The following is a 26,497-nucleotide window of genomic DNA, read 5'->3' on the forward strand; positions in this document are numbered from 1 at the left end:
GGGAAACAGCCGCATCTGAGATGAAACTCGGGATAGAGGTACTGGGGACTGGTCACGGAGAGTGAAAAAGTGGGGGGTGGACGAGAGCTGAAGACAGAGGACAGGTGCACGATTGCTGATCCCGGAGAACAGACTGGGTAGCTGGGTGGCGCCATTTCACCACTCCCGCGCATGCGCATATGCACCTACAAATGCCGCAACAATCCACCCCAGTAGGCTAGCAGCGCCATCTAGTGGAAAGCGGAGCTGTTACACTGAGCCCCGCCCAACTGGGCCAGCTTTGCTCTTCAAGAACACAAGTCTCACTGCCGGCTTAATTTATGGACTCTAAAGGGCTACATACTCTGACTTCTAGGGGAAAACGAAGCAATTTCAGTCCTACTTCAATCTGTTAGCCTGTTCATCTATTCAATTTTCTTTCTTTCTTTTCTTTTTTTCTTTTTCTCTTTTACAATTCTTTTTCTTGAATACAGAAAGAGAAAAATTTATTTTTATTTTCAATTTTTATTAAAAATATTTTTCTTTAATTTTCATTACTATATTTTTTACTTTTGTGTAAATTTTTTCAAATTCTACTTTACTTCCATCATTTTATTTTAGTCTACTACGGTGTATTCACCTTTTCAAATTTTCAAACAATTTCCTTTTTTTTCTTTTTCTTTTTGTCTCTTTTCTTTTTCTTGAATGCAGAAAGAGAAAAACTTCATTTTTACTTTCAATTTCTATTAAAATATTTTTATTTAATTTTTATTACTATATTTTTTGCTTTTATGTAAATTTTTTCAAATTCTATTTTACTTCCATCGTTTTATTTTATTTTATTTTTTTCTTTTTTTCAACGTTTTTTTTTTTTTTTTTTATTTATTTTTGGGACAGAGAGAGACAGAGCATGAACGGGCGAGGGGCAGAGAGAGAGGGAGACACAGAATCGGAAACAGGCTCCGGGCTCTGAGCCATCAGCCCAGAGCCTGACGCGGGGCTCAAACTCACGGACCGCGAGATCGTGACCTGGCTGAAGTCGGACGCTTAACCGACTGCGCCACCCAGGCGCCCCTCCATCGTTTTATTTTAGTCTACTACAGTGCATTCACTTTTTCACATTTTGAAACGATTTCTTTTTTCTTGTTTTTTTCTTTTTTATCTTTTTTCTCTTTTTTGTTTCTTTTCTTTTTTCTTAAATACAGAAAAAGAAAAAAACATATTTTTAATTTTTATTAAAAATATTTTTCTTTATTTTTTTCTACTATATTCTTTGCTTTACATTTGTGTATATTTTTTCAAATTCTATTTTACCCCCATCATCTCATTTTAGTCTACTTCAGTGAGTTCATTTTTTCAAATTCTCAAATGATTTCCTCCCCCCCCCACTTTTTTTCTCTAATCTGTCAAACCACTTTCAATACCCAGACCAAAACACACATAGGATCTAGCATCATCTATTCGATTTGTGTGTGTGTGTGTTTCATTTTTCATTTTAATATTTTCATTTTAATTTATTTTAATTTCAATTTTTCTACCTCATTAATTCCTTTTCTCCCTTCAAAATGACAAAACGAAGGAATTCACCCCAAAACAAAGAGCACGAAGAAATGACAGCCAGGGATTTAACCAACACAGATGCAAGCAAGATGTCTGAACCAGAATTTAGAATCACGATAATAAGGATACTAGCTGGAGTCGAAAATAGATTAGAATCCCTTTCTGCAGAGATAAAAGAAGTAAAAAATAGCCAGAATGAAATTAAAAATGCTAGAACTGAGCTGCAATCATGGATGGACACAGTGGTGGCAAGGATGGACGAGGCAGAACAGAGAATCAGCGATATAGAGGACAAACTTACAGAGAATACCGAAGCAGAAAAAAAGAGGGAGATTAAGGCAAAAGAGCATGATTTAAGAATTAGAGAAATCAGTGACTCATTAAAAAGGAACAATATCAGAATCATAGAGGTCCCAGAAGAGGAAGAGAGAGAAATAGGGGTAGAAGGGTTATGTGAGCAAATCATAGCAGAAAACTTTTCTAACCTGGGGAAAGACACAGACATCAAAATCCAGGAAGCACAGAGGACCCCCATTAGATTCAACAAAAACTGACCATCAACAAGGCATATCATAGTCAAATTCACAAAATACTCAGGCAAGAAGAGAATTCTGAAAGCAGCAAGGGTAAAAGTCCCTAACATACAAGGGAAGACAGATCAGGTTTGCAGCAGACCTATCCACAGAAACTTGGCAGGCCAGAAAGGAGTGGCAGGATATATTCAGTGTGCTGAATCAGAAAAGTATGCAGCCAAGAATTCTTTATCCAGCAAGGCTGTCATTCAAAATTGAAGGAGAGATAAAAAGTTTCCCAGACAAACAAAAATTAAAGGAGTTTGTGACCACTAAAACAGCCCTGTAAGAAATTTTAAGGGAGACTTGCTGAGGGGAGAAAAGATGAAAATATATACATAAAAAAATTGGGGGGTTTCCTATTGTCTACTATATCTAAATAAAGATGTTAAAAATTGGCCAATTTGAAGTTGATATAGCTTACTTATAAAATATAACACAGCACATCTTGAAAGAGAAAATGCATTGTTTTAAATATTGAGCCCTTTATTGACTACACTGTGGAACATAGTATCTTGAAATGAAACATTAGTGGGTTTTGTTTTGTTGACATTTTCATTTATTCAACTGAAAAAAAAGTCAGGAAATTCATCTGATGACCAGTAGTAAACTACCAGTAAATTAGAGCAAATACAGAGACCAGTCTTTGTTTGGACTGATATTCAATCAACTGGTCAGAAAAGGCTTTCTTTTTGTAGAATCATGACGTATTAACAGTCACCAAATAGCACTGGGCTAGGAATTCTCTAGAAATAATTAATGATTTTCATTTTACACATGGAATAGTCACAAAACATAGATGGCTTACATCAATTCATCATATTGGCCCATCCTAAATTGCTCTAAGATTCAGAGAAATGGCTATTCTTTCATATGTTGTGCAAAACTTTCCCTAAATATCTGCTCATGCTCAATAAAACTGACATGTCACCCAAACATTCTTTAATCTCACTGTGACATATAAATGGACACATCCATCATACACACATGTATAATTAGGTGACTCAAGGAATATGCAAAGATGGCAAGAAACCATTCAATTCTTTGGTTATGCTCTACTGACAAATATATATTTCTTGGCAACTAGCCAATCGGTTTTGGAAATAATATTGGACCATGACCCAATAAAGTCTAACAACCTATCCCTTGCTTTACATGCACCATTAGGTCCTGTCACCAATCACCAGTCATCTCCCTAGGGCATACACTCCTTTCTTTGGAAGCATGAAATGCCCCTAGATAACGCTGCCCTTCTCCAGAGAAACACATTTTCCACTCAACTGCAAGTCTTGATTCAAAGCTAAAATTAATGCAGGCAGGCAATTTAGGTCTCTTAGAAAACTTCTTAGAAATGACAAATGTATGTGATGTTAAAGCCATCCAATATGTCTGCATGCTGCCTTATTAAATTACAAACACCTGGCTTATTTATACAATGTATCCAATGGCTTACAGATTAGGATCCTAGAAATAATACATGTCTTATAGCAAAAAATATACATATAATAATCCACCTATAGTTTATATAAATGATGAAATGTTTCTGAATATATCTATATATCTATATATGTACACATATATACTCTGTGTGTATTTGAAGAATCAGCACACAAATACCGCAGTCCTTCATTGGCTCTTCCACTTCACTGTCAAAGACACCAGATTTCAAAGTCTTAGGAGCAGAACAAAGGTCACCGCTGAGGACAAAGAACTGGCTTGATGCACCTTCCCTTGTGAAGGACCAGGTTGGCGGGACAGTGGCACCCTGCGATGCACGGCTTATTGCATGGACCGATCTCATTCCAGTTGTCACAGGTCTTGGCACATCCCGGGCCACAGGTATCATACACAGCTCCATGCTTACACTGGGTGGCTGAGAAAAGGAGACACGGGTGAGACGTGGAGAAAGAGCCACGTAGATTCAACCTCGGCCCAATGCCATTCTGCAGGCTCACGTCACCCACTGCACTGGCTCGTCCAAATAGCAAACATCCAACGTTCCTCAAATACTCTGGGAATCACCTGCCCTTGAAAAAACAACATCAAAGATCCACCTGCTGGGCTAGTGATCTTCAAAGTAAAATAAAATGGAAAGCTTTTTATTCCCAGGGAAGACAAACTACCCATTAGTGATGCTACCGGGAAGTCTATGAGGTTATTTGGTTATTGAGAACAGTATGAAAAATCAACTCCAAATTGTGCTTAGAGCTATCAAGTTGTGATAAATAGGAATATTTTGTGCAGCCCCATCAATATTCAAATACACAGAATTACACATACAGGAAAAAAAAAAAAAACCCTACCAAGCTTACTGGAAATACACGACGTATTTTAATCATAGTGATCAATTTGAGGCAAATTAAAGCAAGAGTGGGGTAAAACCAAATAGGGAAAAATGAGACGAGTGACTGGACAGAGGGAAGTAGGTGGCTGTCTGGCCACAGAGAATACAAAAATGACAAGCTAGCCAAATCATAACCAATTTGCCATCTTTGTTTGCTTAGAGCTAGAATGATTTTGACAATATTCTAAGAGTTCCTGAAAACTCATGAAGAGATTTGTCAGGAAAACAAACATTCTGGAAGTTGTATGACATACAAATTTTCCCATCTGAGTTATTTCCAGTGACAAAGAGGCCACCCTCTATTCTCATGAGTAGGAATGTTGGCACGTGTAGGGATTTAGAAGAGGGACTTTCCAAGAATACCAATAACAATCTAACCTTCATTTGAAGTCGCTCCAAACAAATTTGATAACGATGGAAGAGTATCAGTTTAAACACCTCTATTATAGCTTATGCAGTTTGCAAAATAATACCTTGCAAAGATTGGAAAGAATGTAATTGTAAAACTGAAAAATAGGACTGGTTTTCAAGCAAGTGGGCCTTATATTGAATCTTTCAAATTATATAGAGTTATCACAGAACATTCATGTTTGACCACATCTAACTTACAATAAGGCTCCTCAAATACCCATTACGCTAGTTAAACACAAATGAGAAAAGGGGTGCTGTGTAAAGAGTAGTCAATTATCACTCACAAGTTCTTCCATATTATTAAAAAACTGAACCGTATGAAACACAGAATTTTGAAAAGCGTCTGAGTGAAACCTATTTTATAATACTTGGCTCTATAATTATCATTTTTCTGTATAGATTCTAATTTCCACATTAAGCTTTGGCATTTCTATCCTTGTCCTAGTTGCCTAAGCTGTTAAATAAACTAAACTAACTGTTACCAACCACCTGTTTTGAACAAAGCCACTGTATACGATGCTTTCTTGGTAGAGATACACGACATGATATACCAATAGAGGGATGGGTTACGGGAAGCTATTGCCAGCCAATTGTATCAAAACATCAAATGTGGTCTTATTGGTTCTATGCCTGACTTACTCTCCCCTTTTTGGGGTGTTTTCTCAAAGGTAACTTCCTATCCAAAACAGTAGCCTCACATTCTCGATTCCTTTTCCATATTTTTCTTCTTTATACATATCACTACCATTTCTATCATTTGTAACATGTTTATTCTGTCTTCCCTCACTAGAATATACACTCCTTCAGGGCAGAGTTTTCATCGAGTCTCCCACTGCATCGCTAGCTCCTAAAGGGCGTTAGGTATGGAAGCCAGCAATACATACTTGCTGAAAAAAAAAAACAAATGAGTTATGAAACAGATCTCACTACACCAGAGAGCGGATTGGACACTTTCCATTTGCCCCTCTAGACCTACTCTCTTTATTTCTTGAACCTGCTCTATGTCTGTGCTCTGTGTTGATCTCTAGGGATGATTTCAACTGGCTCACTTTTGAATGGTGAACACTAGTTGGCAATTGGAGGAAAGGAGGAGAGTGAGGTCCAGTTGCTTATTTCCTTAGCCCTCTCCTTCTGGCGTCACTGTGGGCCACTGCACCCCTCAAACAAATGTCACTGTTCCTAATGAGTAGTTTTTATACTCTACAGAGCTCTCTCTGTCCCCGCTTTCTGACAGTCAACCCCTCCCTTGCTTCCTTAGGCCCAGGAATGATAACAGCCTCTCTGTTATGACAAAGGGTATGATATAATAAAAAATAAATATTTAGTCTTTGTCCCCGGTTCCTGGCACATGGCTCCTAAAGTCCATGGACTCTCTAGAGTATTAAGGGTCTATTGTATGCTAATGACATGACTGGTGGCTAGGGGACCCTAGATAGCTTCAGGATGTGACTGGTCACCAGAAAGACCAAGGCATGATTAGAGGGTTGGAACTTTCAGCCCCACCACCCAATCTCCAGGAAGGGGAGAAGGGGAGGATGTTGAGTTAATCACCAGTGGCCAACGATTTCATCAATCGTGCCTGCATAATGAAACCCTTATAAAAACTCCTAAATGACTAACAACAAGGTTCAGAAAACTTCAGAGCTGAAGAACATATCAGAGTACTGGGAGGGTGGTGGGACCGAAACTCCTATGTCAGGACCCTTCTGTCCCTTGTTGTATGCACTTCTTCATCTATTCAATGGTATCCTTTATAATAAACCAGTAATAGTAAACACAGTGTTTTCCAGAGGTTAGTGAAGTAGTCTAGAAAATTGTTAAGTCTGAAAGGGAAGGGGGATAGTAAGAACACCTCCCTCCCCCTGCTTTGCAGCCAAGGCACACAGAAGTGAGGTTAACCTGAGGACCCACTACTTGCAACTGGCATCTGAAGCGAGGGCAGTCTTGTGACACTGAGCCCTTAAGCCTGTGCAGCCTTGTGCTAATTCTGTGTAGTGTCAGAATTGAATTGAATTGCAGGGCATCCAGTTGGTCTCTGAAACTTTGGAGAATTGGTTGATATGAGAAAAAAGCCCCACACATCTGGTATCAAAATATTGTGAGGAAGAACAGCTCATTTCCAGGGCCCTGGGCTTTTCTTTGTTATTTTCCTACATCCTGCTTAATCCTTTATAAGACATCCATCTATTAAACTTACTTCCATTAGTAAGTTTGAGTGCGCCATTTGTTTTCTGCCTGGATCCCAAATGATACAGTAGATAAGCAAAAACTTAGTATTACTCATTAATGCTACATTCCCTAACATCACGTCTACAGTGTAACTGTATTAAGTTGCTTCGGCTTTTCACACTTTAATCATATTTCTTAGGCTACCAGGAACTGCCTGTAGCAAAGTCAGTCCTGAGACCTAAGCTCTGCCTTGATCTAGAGCCATCACCTAGCTTGGTGAATGTTACTACATCCACCCCAACTTCCCCTGTTCTAGACACTCCCCAACCTTTTCTCCCACCTCTCTTATCTGGGTGAGCTGTCCCTTGACTGTATTCACAGAGCACCCGCTGCCCACCTCCATTTCTGCGTTTGCAACATGAAATTATAATCCTCTCTCCAGCTTAATCTAGGCTACGAGAGGGAAAGGCTATTTTGTTTCTCTATTTTCGGCAGTAGTGTGGTGTTTAACGTGTAGTAGGTACTTAGAGGACCTGCATCGATATATGGATGAGTGAGTGGGTAGATCAACATAACTATTCCTTTAAATCTTGCTTGCTTTTTGGATAATCTTTTGGCTTTTGATAGATCCCTTCAAAGTTGTTTTTTTGTTTTGTTTTTTGTTTTTTGCTTTTCAGTGGCTAACAGAATACCCTACACATTGTATATGCCTAATAATTTGGAAACATCCTAGCTGAATACCATATTCACACACAACAACTATGTCCATGTGTTGTTATGTTTCCGTGGACCAATGGTGTTCAAAACTGAAAATCAGTTTCATCAGGGAACTTCCCGATACCTGACAACGCCTTAAAAAACCTAGCCCAGGTTATTTTAATATGCAGTCAGAATTGAGAACTAATCCTATAAACAACCCTCACATTCATACTTCAGTCACAGTAGAGACTCGTGTCTTTTTAGCAAATGAGAAGGCAACTATTTCCAAAGGGGAGGTAAGTGCACAATGGAAGCTCCTACTGTTTCGCATCATCTTGCACCTAAAACCCTACTGGAGCCCATCCTCAGCCTCAGAGTGCCCACCCTTCCTCATCGATGATTTTAGGTCATCTGCACAAGCACCCTTAACTCATCTCCCCACTGCCCCTGCTCCACATCTGCACCCATCCTTGATTGGCCATTCCTGTTTTCTGACCCATCTCCTCCAGGAACTTGCTCTATTCTTTGTCCTTCTCATTGAACATTAATCTCTGTTGGCTCCGCTTCCAAATATTACCAACATTTTCAGATCAACAATCTTTGACAAAAAAAGATTTCTTATCAGACTTACTTTCTTCTTCCTTTTACCTCCAAACTTCATAAAAGACTTCACAGTCATTATAGCCAATTCCTCTGCAATTAATCAACATGGGTGATCTGTCTTTCTTTCTCACCTACCACTTTACTGAAGCAGTTCCCACCAACATTTTCAGTCATGACTATATCCACCGGCATCCCCATTCTCCTATAACCTCTCCACAAAATATTTGGCCTTATTGTCTACTTTATCTTTGGACATTGAATTCTCCAGGCTCTTCTGCTAACACTTGGAGAACACCTCTCTCTTGGGCTTCCTTGCCTACTCCCCTGGCATTACAAGTTCCAATGACCTCCAAGACTCTTCCCCTTACCTTGTCTCGTCTTCTATCAGTTACTACAGTTTCATCTCTAATTTCTAGTTCTGATTCTCTTCCCAATCTATCTTATCATTTTCCAAGTCTTAATTCAAATGGCACCTCCTCCAAGTAGCTTCCTGGATCTCCCCCAGAATGTCCTTCCTCCCTCTGCACCCCACAGCACTTTTCACATTACAGTTATTTATTTGTTTTAATCCCCCATCTCCAGTGCAGCTGTAGTTCTTAATCAGAGAAGCTTATAAGAGTCCCCTGAGGATCTTTTAAAAGATATTTCTCAGCCCCATTCCCTGAAGATTTTTGCTCTCATTCTGCATTGGGGCCCAAGTAGCTGTAGATTTTTAAATTCCAGGGGTCACTAGGACAATCATCCCCGGTGGAAGAGGGTAACCTGCCAAGGCCCAGGCTCCTGTGGGCAGAGTCCCTTCTACCATGACCCAAAGTTCTGGCACAGGGCCAAGCACACAGGAGCAGCTTATTAAATGTTAGTGCCTGTTGGAGGATGACTTAATCTTAATGATGCTCCATCCATCATCTCATTTCCCAGTGTGGATTACATTTGGCTGGCCTTGAGTTCATTTTCCACTCAGCTGCTTCCAGAAAGCCTCTTTGAACTCACTTCACCCTCTAGATACTTTGTTTCCCTTGAAACCGTGCAGAGATCACTTGCAGTACGAAAACTTGATAGAATTTCCTCTTTCCTACCTATGTTCTTTCCTTTCCCCACATTCTCTCATAGACACAAGCTCTCCCATGTCTCATCCTCTCTCTGACCTCTCAATTCTTCCTTCTGGCTCTACCACTTAACTTCCTGATGCTCTGCTGTGACATTTCACCTTTGGCCAACTGAACACTGATTATTTCTCTCACGATCTACAGGGAGAAAGTAGAACGTAGAAAATGCAGAACCACTAGGGGGGAAAAAAGGTCTTTTCTCATTGAACAAACACCATTGCCATTTCCATTTCAATTAATAAACATCTCCCGCGTATCTGCCACGTGGCTGGCATTCTCTTAGGCCAAGGAATCAAATGTGAATCAGGTATCATCTCTGACCTCCCATTACAGGAGCCTGGGTTTACCACCGAACAGGTAAAGGTGGCCCATAAACAGATTTTTTTTTTTTATTTTTTTAAATGTTTATTTATTTTTGAGACAGAGGAAGACAGAGTATGAATGGGGGAGGGTCAGAGAGAGGGAGACACAGAATCTGAAGCAGGCTCCAGGCTCTGAGCTGTCAGCACAGAGCCCGACGCAGGGCTCGAACTCACGGACTGTGAGATCATGACCTGAGCCGAACTCGGATGTCCAACCAACTGAGCCACCCAGGCACCCCTAAACAGATTCTTAATAAAATGCAAGATGCACTATATCAGATCGTGAGAGCAAAGTACCATGGAGGAGTAAGAGAGAGACATCAACTTGAGGTTGAGGGGATGTCAGCATCTAGGAAGACCTCAGAGAACAGAGCCCACTTAGGTCTTAAAAGGTGAGTAGCAGCTGTCAGACAGGCTGTGGTGGGAAGAGCTCCCCAGGCAGAGAGAGGGCAAGTGTGGGATGCGGGCAACAATAAACTGCCCGGCTCCATCCGGGGAAGGGGGTCTCAATTTGGTAGGTGGGAGCACGGAATTTGAGGAGGGAGAGATGGGGAGACAAAGGCAGACAAGTAGGCAGGGGCTGTGAATCTAGGCAAGGGGGAGTCTTGGAAGGGTTTTAGCTAAGGGATGCCATGATTAGATTTGCCTTCAAATTGGTCATCAACTGTTACATGATTCTAGAAAGTGAATACTGACTCCGACCCTGTTTGACTCTTCTGTGAATTCAATGTTTTTTTTTCCATATATATAAAAGACAAAAGATATATTATTTTCAACCGATTAAGCATCTGGCTCTGGATTTCAGCTCAGGTCATGCTTTCACGGTTGGTGGGTTTGAGCCCCATGTCAGGAGTACTAAGAGTGTGGTCTGCTTGGGATTCTCTCTCTCCTTCTCTTTCTGCCCCCTCCCTCTCTTTCTAAAAACAAATAAATAAACTTAAACAAATAAAAAGATAAAAATAAAACCTAACTGTGACCAATTTGAACATATGCATTTAAAGAAGGATTCAACTGGTTAAATAATTTAAAACAGAAAAACCAGCCAACTACCAAAGTGATTAGGGTTGGCATGCATTTGTTCTCTAGGGGACACACAAGCAGACACTGTGTAATGTGTCCAAGCAGCATTATGTGTTACTTCACGTGGTAACTCAGAAAAGCGCTGGGTGTTAGCTTTATCAATAAATTCAATAAGCACGGCTCTGTGCCCTCTGGAACCCCGCTGCCTCCATATCCCCTACTGAGTGTTGAAGATCCCCGTACTGACTTTATCTCCTAATCCTTTACAGGAGGCACCCAGTTGGCCAAGGAGAAGCTCACTGTGTATAATTAAAGCCGTTGCTACAGCAAAGGGCTAGAAGCACCTGGAATTTATAGAGACAAACAGAGGAAAACCTGCTCATAGAACCCAGCAGGCTATCTGATGTGCTATAGAAAGACACACGCCACTTTGAGTATCCCAGATGCTTTTCCACTTATAAAATGCATTACTGAAAGTGCACTGACAATTAGTGTGGGCTACAGGGAGGTGTCAGGAAATCTACCGAGAATGGCCAAGTAAGATGCGAGGGCAAGAGCATAACAAAGTTACGGTCAGAGACTACCAACTGACAACTATCAGTGATAAGGCACAAATGAATAGAAATCAGAAAGACCTACATAACAAATATTTGAATAAATTAGTTGATGCTTATGTAAATACGCATATAAATATATACTCATATTTGACTATATTTTTCCACAGTGCTCTTGCTGGTCTGTTTTCATAATGATTAACTACAGAGGCTGTGAGGCAAATTTACCTGGGTTTCATTCCCAACCTACTCATTTTCTAGCTCTGTGGCTTGCAGCAAATCACTTAAATATTCCAAGCCTCAATGTCCTTATCCGTAAAGTGTGGGTAATAGAATGCTACCATATAGATTATAATGCAGAATTAACAACATAAAATGTCATAAAAGTGCTAGTGTAGTCCTTGGGGCAAAGGAAGTGCTTAGAAAATGGTGACTGTTAATATAAACGGTCATTATTAAACTTTTATTCTAGACCTTTATGATGGTCCTTTGCATAGTACATTATATTCAGTAATTCACATGCTAAGCTTGAGCTCCATCAGTCCTTTTTGCCACACGCAGTGGGCATACGCTTTGTGCTAGTAGTCATGATAGTGCTAAAATAGGCTACGTTTGGAAATGTCACTTGCTCATTCAGAGTTTCTTGCCTGGCTGGCTTCTTATTTGTTCGACCTCCAAGCTTTTTACTCTGCAAAATTTCTCTTCTCTGTATTAAGTGCCCTTATGTGCTGTCATAAGTCGAAAAGATCTGGGAGCTAAAAATAAGTAAAGGGTACTCTTATAGTCTTCAATATTCCAGATCAATTGGAAATGAATCCACTGAAAGATGCTGCATGTCTCCGTAAATTTATTTTTCATGTGCCAACTGTCAACCTGTGCAAGTGCATTGTGTGTGTGTGTGTGTGTGTGTAAAGGTTCCCCTGCAACTGCACAGAGTTATACTTCACTCAGATGCCTCCATTAATTTTAAGTGGTAAATGAAATCTTTCGAGAGCCATATTCCGCGTCCATTAGAAAAGTAATTTTAGCTCCTGAGATTTGGTCCCCTGAAATCAAGGGGAATGCGTAGTCCTCAAATGGTGCACTCAGACGGTGCTAAGTATAGCTGTGGGCTGGGAAGAGAGGACTCCTATATTCTGTATCTAATATAAGCCTTACCACAGCACTACCACAGCTAATGAAGTTTGTAAGTTTCTGCAGAGCCCTAAATTATAGCAGGATGGATGGATGGGACGTGGCTCCGTATAGCTTAGTCTTTTTCTGATAGATTCAAGGGAAGGAGGACTCAAAGGAGAGAAAGGGAGCTAGGAATATTCAAGGCGTACTAAAAGGACCTGGTCCCACAAAAACGTCACTTTTACTATGCTACCCCACACTGATGCATTAGGCGAGAGGTAAGCTATTCCGTCTTACTTTTTAGGAGCCTCAACCACACCATGTTATTGAGATAGGGAACCTGAAGGACTCCATAAAAATCTACTTTTTGCTCCCTTTCCTTCTTCTATTCTTGCTACGACCTGCACCCCTGCCCTACACATGCCTTACTTTATGTCCTCCTTGTAAGGGATGAGGAGTTAATGATTTCTTTGGAATCTTTCAACACAATAGATAATACCTAAGGAATGATAGGGTGAAGCCATCATGTTCATATTCCAGATCACTGGCACTAGACATCTTGAGGACACCAAGGTCCCCTGGCTTCAGGGGATACATGACTTATGATGGACATCAGGACACTGTCCTTGTTCTGACCAGTTCCCGTATGCCCAAGAGGACATGTGCAGCAGACCACAATCATCAGTAAAAACTCCAGACCCCTAGCAAAGATGAGATTCATCTTCTACTTCCTTTGTGAGTCTCCCGGATGCTCTGTCTGTATCTGCTGTCTCTGTATCTTCAATAAACTCTGCTCTCACTTTCTGCTGGCTTGAGTTTGCTTTCCATCCTGTGTGAAGCCAAGGACCTTCTTGCCTGGCCCTGCAGGACCCCCCTCTGCATCCTTGGACCCAGTTCACCAGTATCACCGTGAGTTATTTTTATCAAATCAATACTCCTTTCAGAAGGGCAACATTGATAGACATTCTTGCCATAGAAAGTGAACTCAGATACAAAGACTGGACTTGGGTTTGCAGAGAAGAGAGCAAATTCCAAAACGGAAGTTAGAAGTAGGTAAAAGGGCTTAGTGCTTTTCATGGACACAGACAAGTGATTTTGTCAAGGGGCAGCTTGGAGAAGTTTTAGTAACCCCCAAATACCTGTCATCCTACTCCCTCAAAGCCACCCAAGTAGGCATAAAAATTAACTCAGTGGTTTCAACTCTGGCTACAAGTCAGAATCACCTGAGAACTTTTAAAAGCTATATAAGGCCAATTAAAACAGGATATCTGGGCATAGGTTTCTTGTTTATCTTGTAAACTCCCTGGTGACTCCAATGCCCAGCCAGACTGAGACTCACTGGTCTAAGTAAACAAGATGGCCACTCAATGAAAACACAGCCTCAAGGCAATCCTTCTTGACCTCTCTTCCAACCAGGTGACCTCCACCAATATAGACATTCTAGAGTTAGCAGTGCCATGAACTGCCTTTTTTCTAATATCAGAGCTAAGGTTATTAGGATTAGTGTAGAATTAGTGCAACCCCCCTGTGTCTTCATTCCAGGCAAATCTGGCCCTTTTCGGAAAAATGTCTGCCAACCCTTGAAGTAAGTGACAAATACTCAGCCATCTCCTCTCCAGATCTAATTAGCAGCAGTAGCTTCTATGAGGTAGACACTCTTTCAGATGTTTCACATACATATCACATATCACGCGTATCACTCTGCGTCACAGATATTATTGTAAAATTCCAAAATACATCGGGAATCTCTCTTCTTCTCTCCTCATACACTGCCTCCATCTTAATCCAAGTCACCATTGTTTGTTCACCACCACACTCCTGCCTGGTCACCTGCTTTCAGTTTGCCCCGGCCAATCTATTCTCTACACAGTAGCCTGGACACAGGGTGATGTTTAGAAAGCAGAATGAGGCTTGCTCAAAGTCCATCAATGGCTTCCACTACTCTTAGAATAAAGGCTACCACCCTCCCAAGACCTGCAAAGCCCTGCACGATCCAGCTCCTGCTTCTACTCCACCCCCATTTTATGCTTCTTTCCCCTGCCCACCATGCTTGAGCCACACTGACTCCCTTCCAGTTCCAGAGCATGCTATTTTATTCCTGCTTTATGGTCATAAAATATGTTTCTTCTGCATAGAATTCTTGCCCTAACTCCCTTCAATCCTTCAAGGCTCCTATCATCACCACAGAGAAGCCGTCCCTTGTCACCATCTAAATAGCCACCCATTCCCTCTCCATTTGTCTTTTGTGCTCTGCCTTATTTGTTTCCTACATCACACTTAACATACTTAGCCAGTATTTTCTTGTAGAGTTACTATTTTCACCTGGTTCTCCTTTTGGACTGCCAGCACCTCAATGACAAGGGCTTTGTCTCTTAAGCTACCAGAGTACTCACTGTGTTCAGCACAATGCCCAGCACGTAGACACTTTGTAAGAAATATTTCTTGAATGAACAAAGAAGTCCATTTTACAGATATCCAATAAGCTAATTAACTTGCCTGAGATCAAAGGACTATAACAAGTATTATAAAAATCTATCTCTTACAGGCAAAAGAATATTCTGCTAGGGTTTAACAATCTCTCCCTTTCTCTCTCTCTCTCACACACACACACACACACACACACACACACACACACTTATCCTGAAGACCTTAAATGACTGTAATCATCATGAATATTCTTTGCGCCACATATAACCTTAGCCACAGCTGTGATTGTCCGTGTGCTAAGTACATCCAGCTGATAGCTTGAGGTTGAGAGGATTTTGCAACAGTGGAAATCCTTACATTGTTCAAATGTGCTTGTCACAAAGCATTTCTCTTAAGTGCTTTCTATCCTGCCTAGTGGGAAGCCCTTGTGTTTTATCAAGTTGCAATCCAGTTAGACTATTGATGGAATTTCCCTTTGGCCAAGGGGGAATGTGGCCATTCGTATCAGCGAGTCTCTTTCATTGCTATTTTGGGGATTGTAGTGAACTTCTGATGGATGGGTCCACCAGGAATTTCTCACCTGCACAGTTCTGCTGAGGCTCCCAGTGGACACTGATGCCTTCTCTCTGGCAGGCCCGGGTATATGCCAGAAATGACTCGCAGTAACAGTTTTTATGGACTGGACATTCACACATGTCTGTCACACAGGACCTAAGGAACCCAACAGAAAGAAGTGAACATGTAAAAATATCAAATTATCAAACACCCTAAACGTGACTTGCAGGAAAGGGTAGGTAAGTGGGATGTCAAACATTGATTGGCCATGAAAGTTTGCTAATTTAGGTTGGAAATCTAAAAATGGCATAAAAGTTCTCCATGAAACCTTATTGGGTACCTATGAAGAAGGTGATATTAGGTTCCCTTTCTTCTAGAGGATTGTCCAGTAGAACTTTCTGCAAAGACGGAAATGTGCTATAATCTCCACTGTCCAAAGTAGTCTCCATGACCCATATCTGGCTGTTGAGCACTTGGGATGTATCTAGTGTGTGTGAGGAACCAAATTTTTTATTTGATTTAATCTTAATTGACTGGGATGCAAATAATCAATATGTCTAGCGGTTGCCATGTTGGAAAGGCAGCTCTTAGACTACAGTCACCATCCAAAGTGCTGCCATTTTATGAATAGCTCTAATACAAGAATAATAGTTTCTACTACAATATAACCAAAATAGCGCCCAGTATGATAAAAGTATAAAATCCCAGGGCTTTCTGAAGACATACAATTAAGATTCGCTTTGGCGATATCTTAGAATCTTAGTCTCTTGAGAAACACTGATGCTCATTCTTTAGAATGTGGGGTGACAAATCCCAAATAAAGCAAAACTTCCAGGCCTCGAGTTAGACCGAAAGATAAAGAAGGTTGAGCCAAGGTCTTCATAGCTTAAGTTTAATTTTTTTTAATGTTTATTTATTTTTGAGAGAGACAGAGATAGAGCATGAGTGGGGGAGGGGCAGAGAGAGAGGGAGACACAGAATTAGAAGCAGGTTCCAGGATCTGAGCTGTCAGCACAGAGCCCGATGTGGGGCTCGAACTCACAGACCTGAGTTGAAGTCAGATGCCCAACTGACTGAGCCACCCAAGCGCCCCTAGCTTAAGTTCAAATGTGGAAATGATGGGCCAGGACATGAAGAGAACTGAAATAGGCTTCAACATAAACCAACAAATTTTCAAGCATGTGGACCGCAAAGACACAGTGATGACCTTACATTGGTGTGCAGTATTATCGTTTACAATATGCTTCCACATGCTGTCTGTCACTGAGTGCTACACAGGACAAAGCACAGTCCCTATTTTGTAAATAAACAGGTCATTTTACAAATGAATACATGGGCCCAAAGTCACGTTAAAAAGAGGCAAAAGGGTGGACTAAATCACATCCCCTGAGACTACTGCTCTTCCTGCTATTCCACAGGACCACCTTCATCTTCACCTTCCAGCAAGTTTACTCCCTAACAATTCTGACTTAACAGTAATGCAAGAAGCCCTCAAGATTAAGAATGTGAAGCTGCCCTTATTTTTTTCATAACCCTTGCCAGCAAAACTTCTTCCTTGCAGAACCAAATTCAAGGCTGAAAGCAAAAACAATTAATGATAATACTCAAGATTACAAACAGCACGGATGATCTTGAAAAGTGACCAGAATATGATAATCCACTGTGAATATGCCAGCATTTTCTCTTGGCATGAGATGTGTGTACACATCTGATTACAGAGAGCGGCCAGCTAGCTGTGTGTAAGGGCTGGAGCGCTGCCTGCTCCCAACAAGAATTAAATGGCAGAAACCATATTAAAGAATCAATAGACTCACCATCTCCCTGCAAAGGTATTACAGCCCAACTCTCGAGGACACAGCCTTGGAAATATGAACTAACAGGGACAAAAGAGGAACAGAACTGAAACCTAAGGAGCCTTCTCCATGTCATCAAGTGAGAGATTATTTGGTGACTGATGACTTAAGACAGAAAATTATTTGATGACTGATACAGGACAGGAAAACAGATCTCTGTCTTCTCCGGAATAATCAAGACTGCGTATCTTCATACCTCCTCCCACGTGCATTACAGAAATCCCATGGAATCCTGCTCACTAGAAAACCCTTTCTGGTACCCGACACCGCGCTGTGCCTTTAAATTTGTGCAGAGCCTCCAGGCTTCTGACAAAGGCAAACGAAAGCCTGTTCTTAAAATGACGATGGCCTCTAAATGTCTGACTATGAACCCTCCTGAACGCCATGATTGCGATTGCCTTTGTTGTTTTGATTTTTATTTCAGACCAACCCACACCCGTCACATTCCGGCGCAGACTTCACATTACGGCCATATTTGGGCTGCTGGTGCTGACCTCTCAGCCCACCTCTGCTTCACTCCCAGGACTTCTGTCATCCACCCTCTTCCCTGGCCCATAGGGTGCGGGTCCCTTTCTCTGGCATGGCTCCCACTGATGTGACAGGGATAGAGCGGGCACCGAGGGGGCCTGGTGGAATGACGGTCCTTGTGTGGGAAGGAGGTGGTCTCCACACGAGGAAACGTGTCCCCCGATTTGAAAAAGCATCTAACGTGATTCTGTAAAATTGTATGGACAGTAAACAAAATTTAATTTGGGTGAGGGAAGTGAATGTTTTCCTTCTTTTTTATTTCTACCGGTTGTCTTAGGAAGCTATTTATACAATTTAAAATAAATTGCGGGCAGCTACATCCAATTCATCGAGACTGTTGGGAGAAAATGAGGTAGGCACGCATTTAATGTTGAAGCACACATTTACTAATCACTGCATATAAGTATTCCACCTCCACAATATGCCACTCACTACGCAGATGCAGTGAACAATGTATCTGCCCTTTAAAACTAAGGACGACTCGAGCTTATTCTATTACTTGGCACTCATGAGGAACAACATTTGAGGAAAAAGCATGTGTCAAAGCCACCCATTGCTTGAAATATTTCACATATATTTAAAGGCTTGAGAGATGTGTTTTGTCACGGAAGTTAAAACTACAAGATGTCTTTTTTTCACTTGTCAAGCTGATGAGTTTTATACACAAAATTGTACCCAGGGTTTGTGAAAGAATGGAGAAATAGATGGTCCCTACTCGGTGGGCAGAGTATGTAATTGTTAGCTCTCACATCGGGCATTTTGCCGTCGTCAGCTCTTATGCGGACTGTCTCATCTAGTCCACACGGCAATGGGACATGAGGCAGATCTTATTACTGGCCCACTTAACATCTGGGGAGACTGCAGCTTGGAGGTGTTGGCTTGCTCAAGGTCACACGGCTGATGACAGATCTGGATCTGCAAAACCAGGACTGTACTTCAGGGCCTTCTCATCTCAACACCCATAGTAATAACGACGACTGCATTAGAAGATCTTTCTAGGGGACAATTGGGCAATACTTATAAACAGCCCTAAGAAAGTTCCTCCCTTTGGCAGGGAAATTCCATACCCAAGAAAATAGTAATGCATGTGGACAAAGATTCTATAGACGGGGGTTTTCATCATAATGCTATTTGAAATAAAAAGGAAGGCAGGAAGATGGCCTGTAATAAATTGCCTATATATTGCCTAAATTGCCTATAATAGAGGCCTAGTTAAATACATTTAGGTGACCTCTATATCCTGCAGACGTTGCAATGATGTTCTGGAAATACATTTTAAGATATGAGGAAACACGGAGGAAATATTGACTGAAAAAGAGCAAAACTGTGTTTCAGTATTGCGTGAAAACAAGTAAGAAAACAAAAGTAACTGAAAACAGATATGGCCAAATGTTCACAGCGGTCTCTAAGTGGTAGAATTGTGGCTGTTTTTATTTTCTTCATATCCGAATTTTCTATAATAAACACATATCACTTTTCTAAAATAATAAATCAACAAAAAGAGTAACATGAGACATATTAATATTTCAATCAGAATTTACGGACTAGAGTGAGAAAATAAAGAATAAGGAATGGGAGGAAATTAAAATATCCATTTGTAGGTCTTAGTTGCTGAATATTTCTCCAGCTAACACTTTCCAGTCTGTATTGGTCTGTGCCTCCGACTCAGGTGTTGATTCTATTCACCGTGTGTTATTCTCAGACTCCCACCTCATTGGTCTACTGATGCTATGGACTTGACATCCAGATGGATGGAATGGATAATGGGATAATTAGGTATGCTTCTGCTGGAAGGAATTTATTAAGAAGAAGGAACTTATTAAGAGAAGCAAGCATCCTCAAATGCACTTCAAATTTCAGGGTTGGGCAAAGCAATTGTTATTCAAGTGTTCAATTTGCGTTTATCACACTTAATAGTTCAGTATGAGAAAAAATCTAATTTATGACACAGTGGAATTGAATTTTTATATGTTAATGGAAGATTGTTGCTCTTCCCCTAGTCCGTGTGCACCAATACTGCGCATTTATATTCATGTTATAGGATGTGTAGGAGAATTTTATCACTCTTAGTAGTTAGTAAGATTTATGGCTTTGGTTTCCCTGCTTTCATGGCATTATTCTGTCCCAGTTATGTTCTGTTCGATGTTGAGCTCCTGGTCAGGAAACACAGCTGCCCAGCGCTCCAGGGGGAAAACACAGGTTGCATTACAATAGAGCTTTTCCAGGAAAGCTCTACAGGTAATACAGAATAAAGGCCCACCTATGCAAGCCCTTTAAAGCAGGCTTTCTGTCACAGGAGCTTATGAATGTATCTAGAAATGATGTTCTGATTTATCCACCCTGCTCCTGGCACCTTTCCTGACAGCAGAGAGGTACAGGCAGGATTCTTGTTCCTTGGGGCACACGTAGCTGTGCAATGCAGCGACATGGAGACCTGTCTCCGATGCCAAGGGGCACGGCAGGGTGCTCCCGAGCGGATGCCGTGCCGGGCAGCACTTTGTCACACACCAGCTGCCCCCTTCTCTAATTATTTCATGTACGGTTGTCATGTCTCAATAAGACTCTTCAAAGGCCTCTCCTCACTGCGTCCAGCACAATACTGTCAGAACCCACCTGGGGTCAGTTCCCTCCCTGAGACCCAGCTTATCATAATTTACCTGCAGGGAAGCTTGCATCATCTTCTCCCCTCCATTAGGTCACAACCACTGCCTCGTGCAAAGCTCTAGAAAGAAGCCACTAGCCACACGGAGCTGTTTAAGTGGAAATTTACATTAACTACGAGGAAATAAAATTTTCAATTCACTTCCTTAGTCACGTTTCAAGTGTTCAATGGCCATGTGTGGCTAGTGGCCACCATGCTGGACGGTGCTGATCTACACAAGTTCCGTCATGGCAGAAGGTTCTAATGGATGGTGCAGCTCCATCTGTGTTGGGAAACCATTCCTGCTCTCCTCAGAGAGGTTTGCAGATGTAGTGATATCAAGATCACGCTCACTCCTACTCTTACTGGGCACCTACAGAGAAAGTTCAAATTCAAGGTCCCTGGCGATCTAGATCATCCCTTTTTCCTCCCCACCCATTCTTTTACCTGGGCATAGGCAATGTCTCATTAGCCCTCAGGCTTCCTTCCACCTAGCCATTCCTGCCTTGAATGTGCTTCCTTCTCTTCCCCACTGGAAGAATCTGATGTCTATCCTTTAACATTCAGTTCAGCTGCTCCATGGCGCTTCCTGACTGGCCCAAGAAAAGTTAGCCCCTTCCTATTGGGTCCTATCCCCTCTACATCTTTATCCTAGCACATACCCTCTGAATCCCAATTACCACTTCCTCTGTGCGGGGGAACTGTATCTCGTTCATCCAGCCAAACAGTGCTTTGAACAGGCAGCTCAGTAAATATGCGGTAAATCACCCAAAGAGTGAATAACAGTCTGATAACTTCTGCCCAGCTTCCACAGGGCCACAGTTGGACACTGATATTTGAAGAGCGTGAATTCCACCCTTGCCCCAATCCTCGGCCAGTGCCTATCCCAGCCCTCCACCTGGGGCTGCTCACCATAGCAACCTCTGAACTAAGCTGCTTCCACAGGAACCTTGCATTTTCATTTTCAACTTCTTACACTCCTCTGCTGTATCCCAGGGGTTTTCTTTTTAATTTAATGAATGGCAGAATAAAGAATTTGATCAGAGAAGGCTGCCTTCATGACACACTTTCAGAAAAGCATATATTCAATATCATAAGAACAACCTATAGCTCTTCGTGTTATTAAAAAGGCAAGCCTCCAATACTGCTAAAATCAAAACATCAAACATCTCTCTGCCTCCTAGCAACAGCAGACCGAGTAGTTTTCCCTCTGCTTTTTCTGGCATGAAGGCCACCCCTGTCAGAGAGAGGTAAGCGTGCATGTGTTGGCTACCCAGAGTTTTGAAAGACAGATAGATTAACCATTGGGAACTCTCCCCGCTGCTTCTGGGAGAACAGAAGGGCAAGCCAAGAGTTGCCACAGCCAGCACCCTGTGGGAGCCAGAGGCAGAGCTTTGGCTCTCCCCTCTGCCACCGGGAAGGGTCTTTGGCTGCACTACGTTGTTCTATTTGGAAATCAGCCTTCCTGAGAACAACAGTAGAACATGGCTACATCTGGACGATCACTAGAAAACCACACTGGGGTCATATGGCTTTCCTTGCTCCATGTATCTAGGAAGTTCACAGAATCAAGCGAAAGCATCTCAGGTTGGTTAGTGCCTGGGCATCCCTGGGAAAAGGGGAAGGGAGAGAATTCAGGAAATAGTCCTGGCTGGGTGGACAGAAGTGTGTTTAACTACCAAGAGACTATCAATAGAGACTATTAATAAATTCATTTATACTTTAGTCCTTGAAATTCTGCCCCGACCTCCCTAACCTGAATTGCATGAAAGTTACTAGAGGAGGTAGCCATAAGAAGGCATAGCCATGCCACATTAGACCTAAGGAAATAACTTCATCCCTGGCTTTCTAGTGCCTACATCTGCTCTTCTCAATACTACATGGGCACCCTCAGCAATTCGCATAAAAACAGCATTTTGACATAAAAAAATAGGGCCAAAGATTCAACAATGGGACACATGAGGTCGCTTTATTGAGGTGTTAATAAGCGTGGGGCAAACCCGCAGAGCCAGCTGGTAGGGAGTCTGTACTGCTCCTTCCAGATCCTCCCTGAGCCAGCCATAGTTTGACATCATGGTGGCTTAAATATTGGCGAGAATATCTGATATCAAATATTGGCTTAGCTATTGGCTCTATGGTTGCCTAGGTTTCCAGGATAGCACAGCAAGGCCAGGTATTTCTGGATGAGCTTATTTATTTTACAAACTCGATCTAAGGAGACGGGGCAGGAGAATCTGGGAGTCTACCTGTTTCTCTGGTTGTGGATACTGAACTCATGTGCAATCCAGCCTCATTAGATCTCCCACACAGACCCACATACATTATACCTTTATTCCACTCCTAAGTGCGAAGAATGAACTCATTGAGCCCTGTTTGTTCAGACGGAGGCACAGACATGAACAGAGGGACGCACCTTCAAACTCCAAATGACATAAAGAGTATTCTGGGCAGGAAGTCAGTGCAATGGGATACTGAAGACTAATTCCATGGGGGTGGGTAAGGGTGTCTAGAAGTCTTTGCAGAGTAGGAGAGACATGGGAACTGGGTCGTGAAGGAAGTGTAGAATTTTGCTCCATTACAGAATGAGGAAAAGGGAATTTCAGGAAAAAGGAGGAGCCTGATTAAAAGCAGAGTTTCCAAATCACCAGATCTCAGATATGATGCTCATGTGGTCCAACCTCGAAAACTAAAAAATGAGACAAGACAAAAAGCCCGTGACAGTCACACAACCTGTTTCTGAAGACCATGTTTCCTCACAAGGCAGCACATCAGGTCTGTTGTTAAAACATTTCTTTCAGGGCGCCTGGGTGGCTCAGTCGGTTGAGCGTCCGACTTCGGCTTGGGTCACGATCTCGCGGTCCGTGGGTTCGAGCCCCGCGTCAGGCTCTGGGCTGATGGCTCAGAGCCTGGAGCCTGCTTCCAATTCTGTGTCTCCCTCTCTCTCTGCCCCTCCCCCATTCATGCTCTGTCTCTCTCTGTCTCAAAAATAAAAAAAAAACAAAAACCATTTCTTTCTTCTAGGGATCCAAATCCTCATAATTTCCAACCTTACTCATAGGTGTGACACTCATAGGTGCCACACAGAATCAGTCAGCGTGCTTGTGCCCGTGATGACTTTTCAGTTATCTTCCCGAGCTCCCCCATCGGCCTTGGGCGTTTGCTCTTTCTGCCTTGACAAGAATAAAAATCCGACTACCAAAGTAACAGGGAAAAACCTACTGAACTGCTTTCATAATTATTCACAATGAACCCCTTTTCTTGATTGCCTGCACTCTGTTCTTGTCACGTATACATTGCCTACTTATATGTATGTAGTTCTGGTTTAAAACCTAGGGACTCTACATTTTTTACCTAATTTACACTCTCTAGATACTGAAAAATATTGATTGCTTTAACTCTCCAAGGTTATATTCCCCAGGAGGCAAAAGGTGCTACCCTGCCTGGCAGATACTAGGGTGGCATAGGAGTTCCAGAAATGGTCCTCGGCCTTGGACACCTTTCTAAAGCTAGAGATTGTTTTGTGGCTAACACAGCAGGCACAGAGACCCCTTTTAAAGATAGCAATGCTTATGATTTTCCATAGATGCCGATTTTAACGGGAATCCCTTACACTTGCTCTGAGCAGACAGCAAACAATCATCGTGCATGTTCTGGAGCCTGAAATATTTCCTCCTTTGATAAAGCCATCTATAACACCATCTGTGGAGAATATATTCCCCATGGCTCATAGTTAAGTTTTCTTGTACCTTATGGCTGGGGAAGGTGTGTGCACCATCCTGCTATTTGCTGGACAGACTAACATGGTTAGAAAACACTCCTCTTGGGAAAAAATGAGATATTTTTGCTAGAGTATGAAACACTGGCTCCACAGAGGGAAAAGATGACCATGATTAGCAAACATTTGCTAGGTTGTCACTCTCCCAGGGATAACTCATTACTTCAGTTTGGGCAAAAACGTCTAACAATCCAGCCAGGGAGAGAGGAAGCCTGGTCACTACCCCCCTCTAGTGGCTGAGAGTTAGAGTGCCAAGTAACCTTAATTCTTATTCCAACGTTTGCTTCTTACTCTACTTTTTTTGAGGGGGAGGCTGACTGATAAAGCAGAACATAAAAATGGCTGCTCGTCAGAAAACCGATTACTCTTCTCTTAAACATGTTCAACTCATCACTGTCACGTTCACTGTAAAACAACTGTGAGGCTGGCTGGTGGACTAAATCCCCACACAATCTAAAAGTCTCCTGGTTTTCTGCCACAGAGGCTAGAAGAGCTGAGGCACTCCCTGCCAGAGGGCAGGTGAGGTGGAGCATTGGTGGGAAAAATCTCAGCTTTTGTACTTTTTGCAAAATCTCACTTTACCCATGCACTGGATCTAGCTTCGCATACTCTGTTTTTGCAAAGAATCTCAAATACAAAAGAGCACCCGACCCTGCACCTAAGCAGGAGGTACCACATCTGAGGTGGTAACACAATCAGAGGCCAAAAGCGCAGCGTGTTGACAATGTTCAGCCATGTTCCTGCTTCTTAATTAGTAAAATGGTGGAATCACTGTAGTACTGGCATTCTAGGACTCTATCTAAATATGAACTTGCCCAGCCCTCAGCCAGCCTTAACACTAGGTGATATTCACACTTGGAAGATCTTCCAGAAAGAGAGATCGCTCTTTACCGAGAAAAATCTCCGGGCGCCTGGGTGGCTCGGTCTGTTGAGCGTCCAACTTTGGTTAGGGTCATGAGCCCACATTGGGCTCCCTGCTGTCAGTGCAGAGCCTGCTTCAGATCCTCTGTCCCTCCCTCTCTTTACTCCTCCCCCACTCATGCTCTCTCACTGTCTCTCAAAAATAAAGAACATTAAAAACAAAAGAGAAAATAAAGTCTCAATATCTCTTCTGTGCGGCAAGCCCAACTCATTCTATTTCTACCCCCGACATAGACACACATCACTTTGAAATCGTTCCATTCAGCTTGACAAACACTGTCTGCCGTGTGCAAAAACACAGGCCGGGCTCGGTGGAAATGCAGAAGGAAAGACGACCCTGCCTTCAGCTTGGAACTTTCACAGAGTCATGGGGAGGGCAGGGCGAGACTGGGCAAGGCCACAGGCCGCAGGACTAAGGAGGCTCAGTCTGGGGCTCCTGTAGGTGCGGGACGGCACTCTAGGGGGAGCTCCTCCTTCAGCCGTGCTCCCAGGGCACCCTGCTCATCTCTGGACCCTGGGGGAGAGGAAAGTGCTCCCACAGGACAGGCCATCAGGGAGTCCGCAGAGGGAGGCAGCAAGGGGCAGCAAAAAGCGCTCCGGAGTTCCCACACCTGTGGGAAACCCCGCCTGGGTTACTTGGGGCACAGCCTTCCCCCTTTCTAGGCCGTTTTCCCCCGCATCATCGCTCAGAGTGTTCTCAAGAAAAGTCAAGTGAGAAAACAGACTGTCCGGTTGTGACAGAGGAGAGAGAAATTCATCCGCACAGCCGCATGCGGGCTAGCGATGGGCGCCAGGCAGAAACCAGGGTCTCCTATCTTTGCCCAGCCGAAGCGCAAAGGGAGAAGGGTGCGTAAGGGGAGCTTTGTTTTTTTCTCTCATTCCAGGGTGGCATCCCCCTCAGCGCCATCCTCGGGGACTCCCAGCCCCAGTAGTCCTCTGTGAAATCTTGCCATTGGTGGCCCAGCGTGCCGGGACAGGTCTGCGGGTCTAGACCACAGCTGCCTGCTGAGGGGTATGAGTGGGAGCGCGCCGTCACCAGTTGGCAGTGAGGAAAATCCAAGGAAGTGAAGGCGCCCAGCATCTGGAGGCCACGCCCCAGCCATATGCAGCAGCCACCACCAGCCCAGATGCTTCAAAGGGGCCGATCCTTACAGAGGCCTTGTTCACATTAGGCAGTGGAGGCTTGCCAAGTCCACAAACCCTCCACCACGTGTGTTAATAAAAGGGCAGAGTGGTGGCCACGCCCCCCAGAGGATGCATCGCTGCGGTGAACTTTTTCAGATGCTGGGTGCCTTTCATCAA

At 42.7% G+C, this 26,497-nt stretch overlaps 1 protein-coding gene across 4 annotated transcripts in view; it reads right to left on the reverse strand.

Annotated features, from left to right (window-relative positions):
- Positions 1 to 2,572: 2,572 nt before the first annotated feature.
- BMPER (BMP binding endothelial regulator) overlaps positions 2,573 to 26,497 on the reverse strand; it is a 258,092-nt gene continuing 234,167 nt past the window's right edge. For all 4 annotated transcript variants that reach the window (XM_086692840.1, XM_086692859.1, XM_025929717.2 and 1 more), the window contains 2 exons: positions 15,503 to 15,633; positions 2,573 to 3,984 (listed from right to left, as the gene is read on the reverse strand). In XM_086692840.1, the coding sequence (XP_086548966.1) occupies positions 3,803 to 3,984; positions 15,503 to 15,633 (313 nt within the window). In that variant the 3' untranslated portion in view covers positions 2,573 to 3,802. The remainder of the gene's footprint in view (positions 3,985 to 15,502; positions 15,634 to 26,497) is intronic.

This window comes from Puma concolor, chromosome A2 (assembly GCF_028749965.1).
Source record: "Puma concolor isolate L17-30 chromosome A2, mPumCon1.1.hap2, whole genome shotgun sequence".
Lineage (NCBI taxonomy): Eukaryota > Metazoa > Chordata > Mammalia > Carnivora > Felidae > Puma > Puma concolor.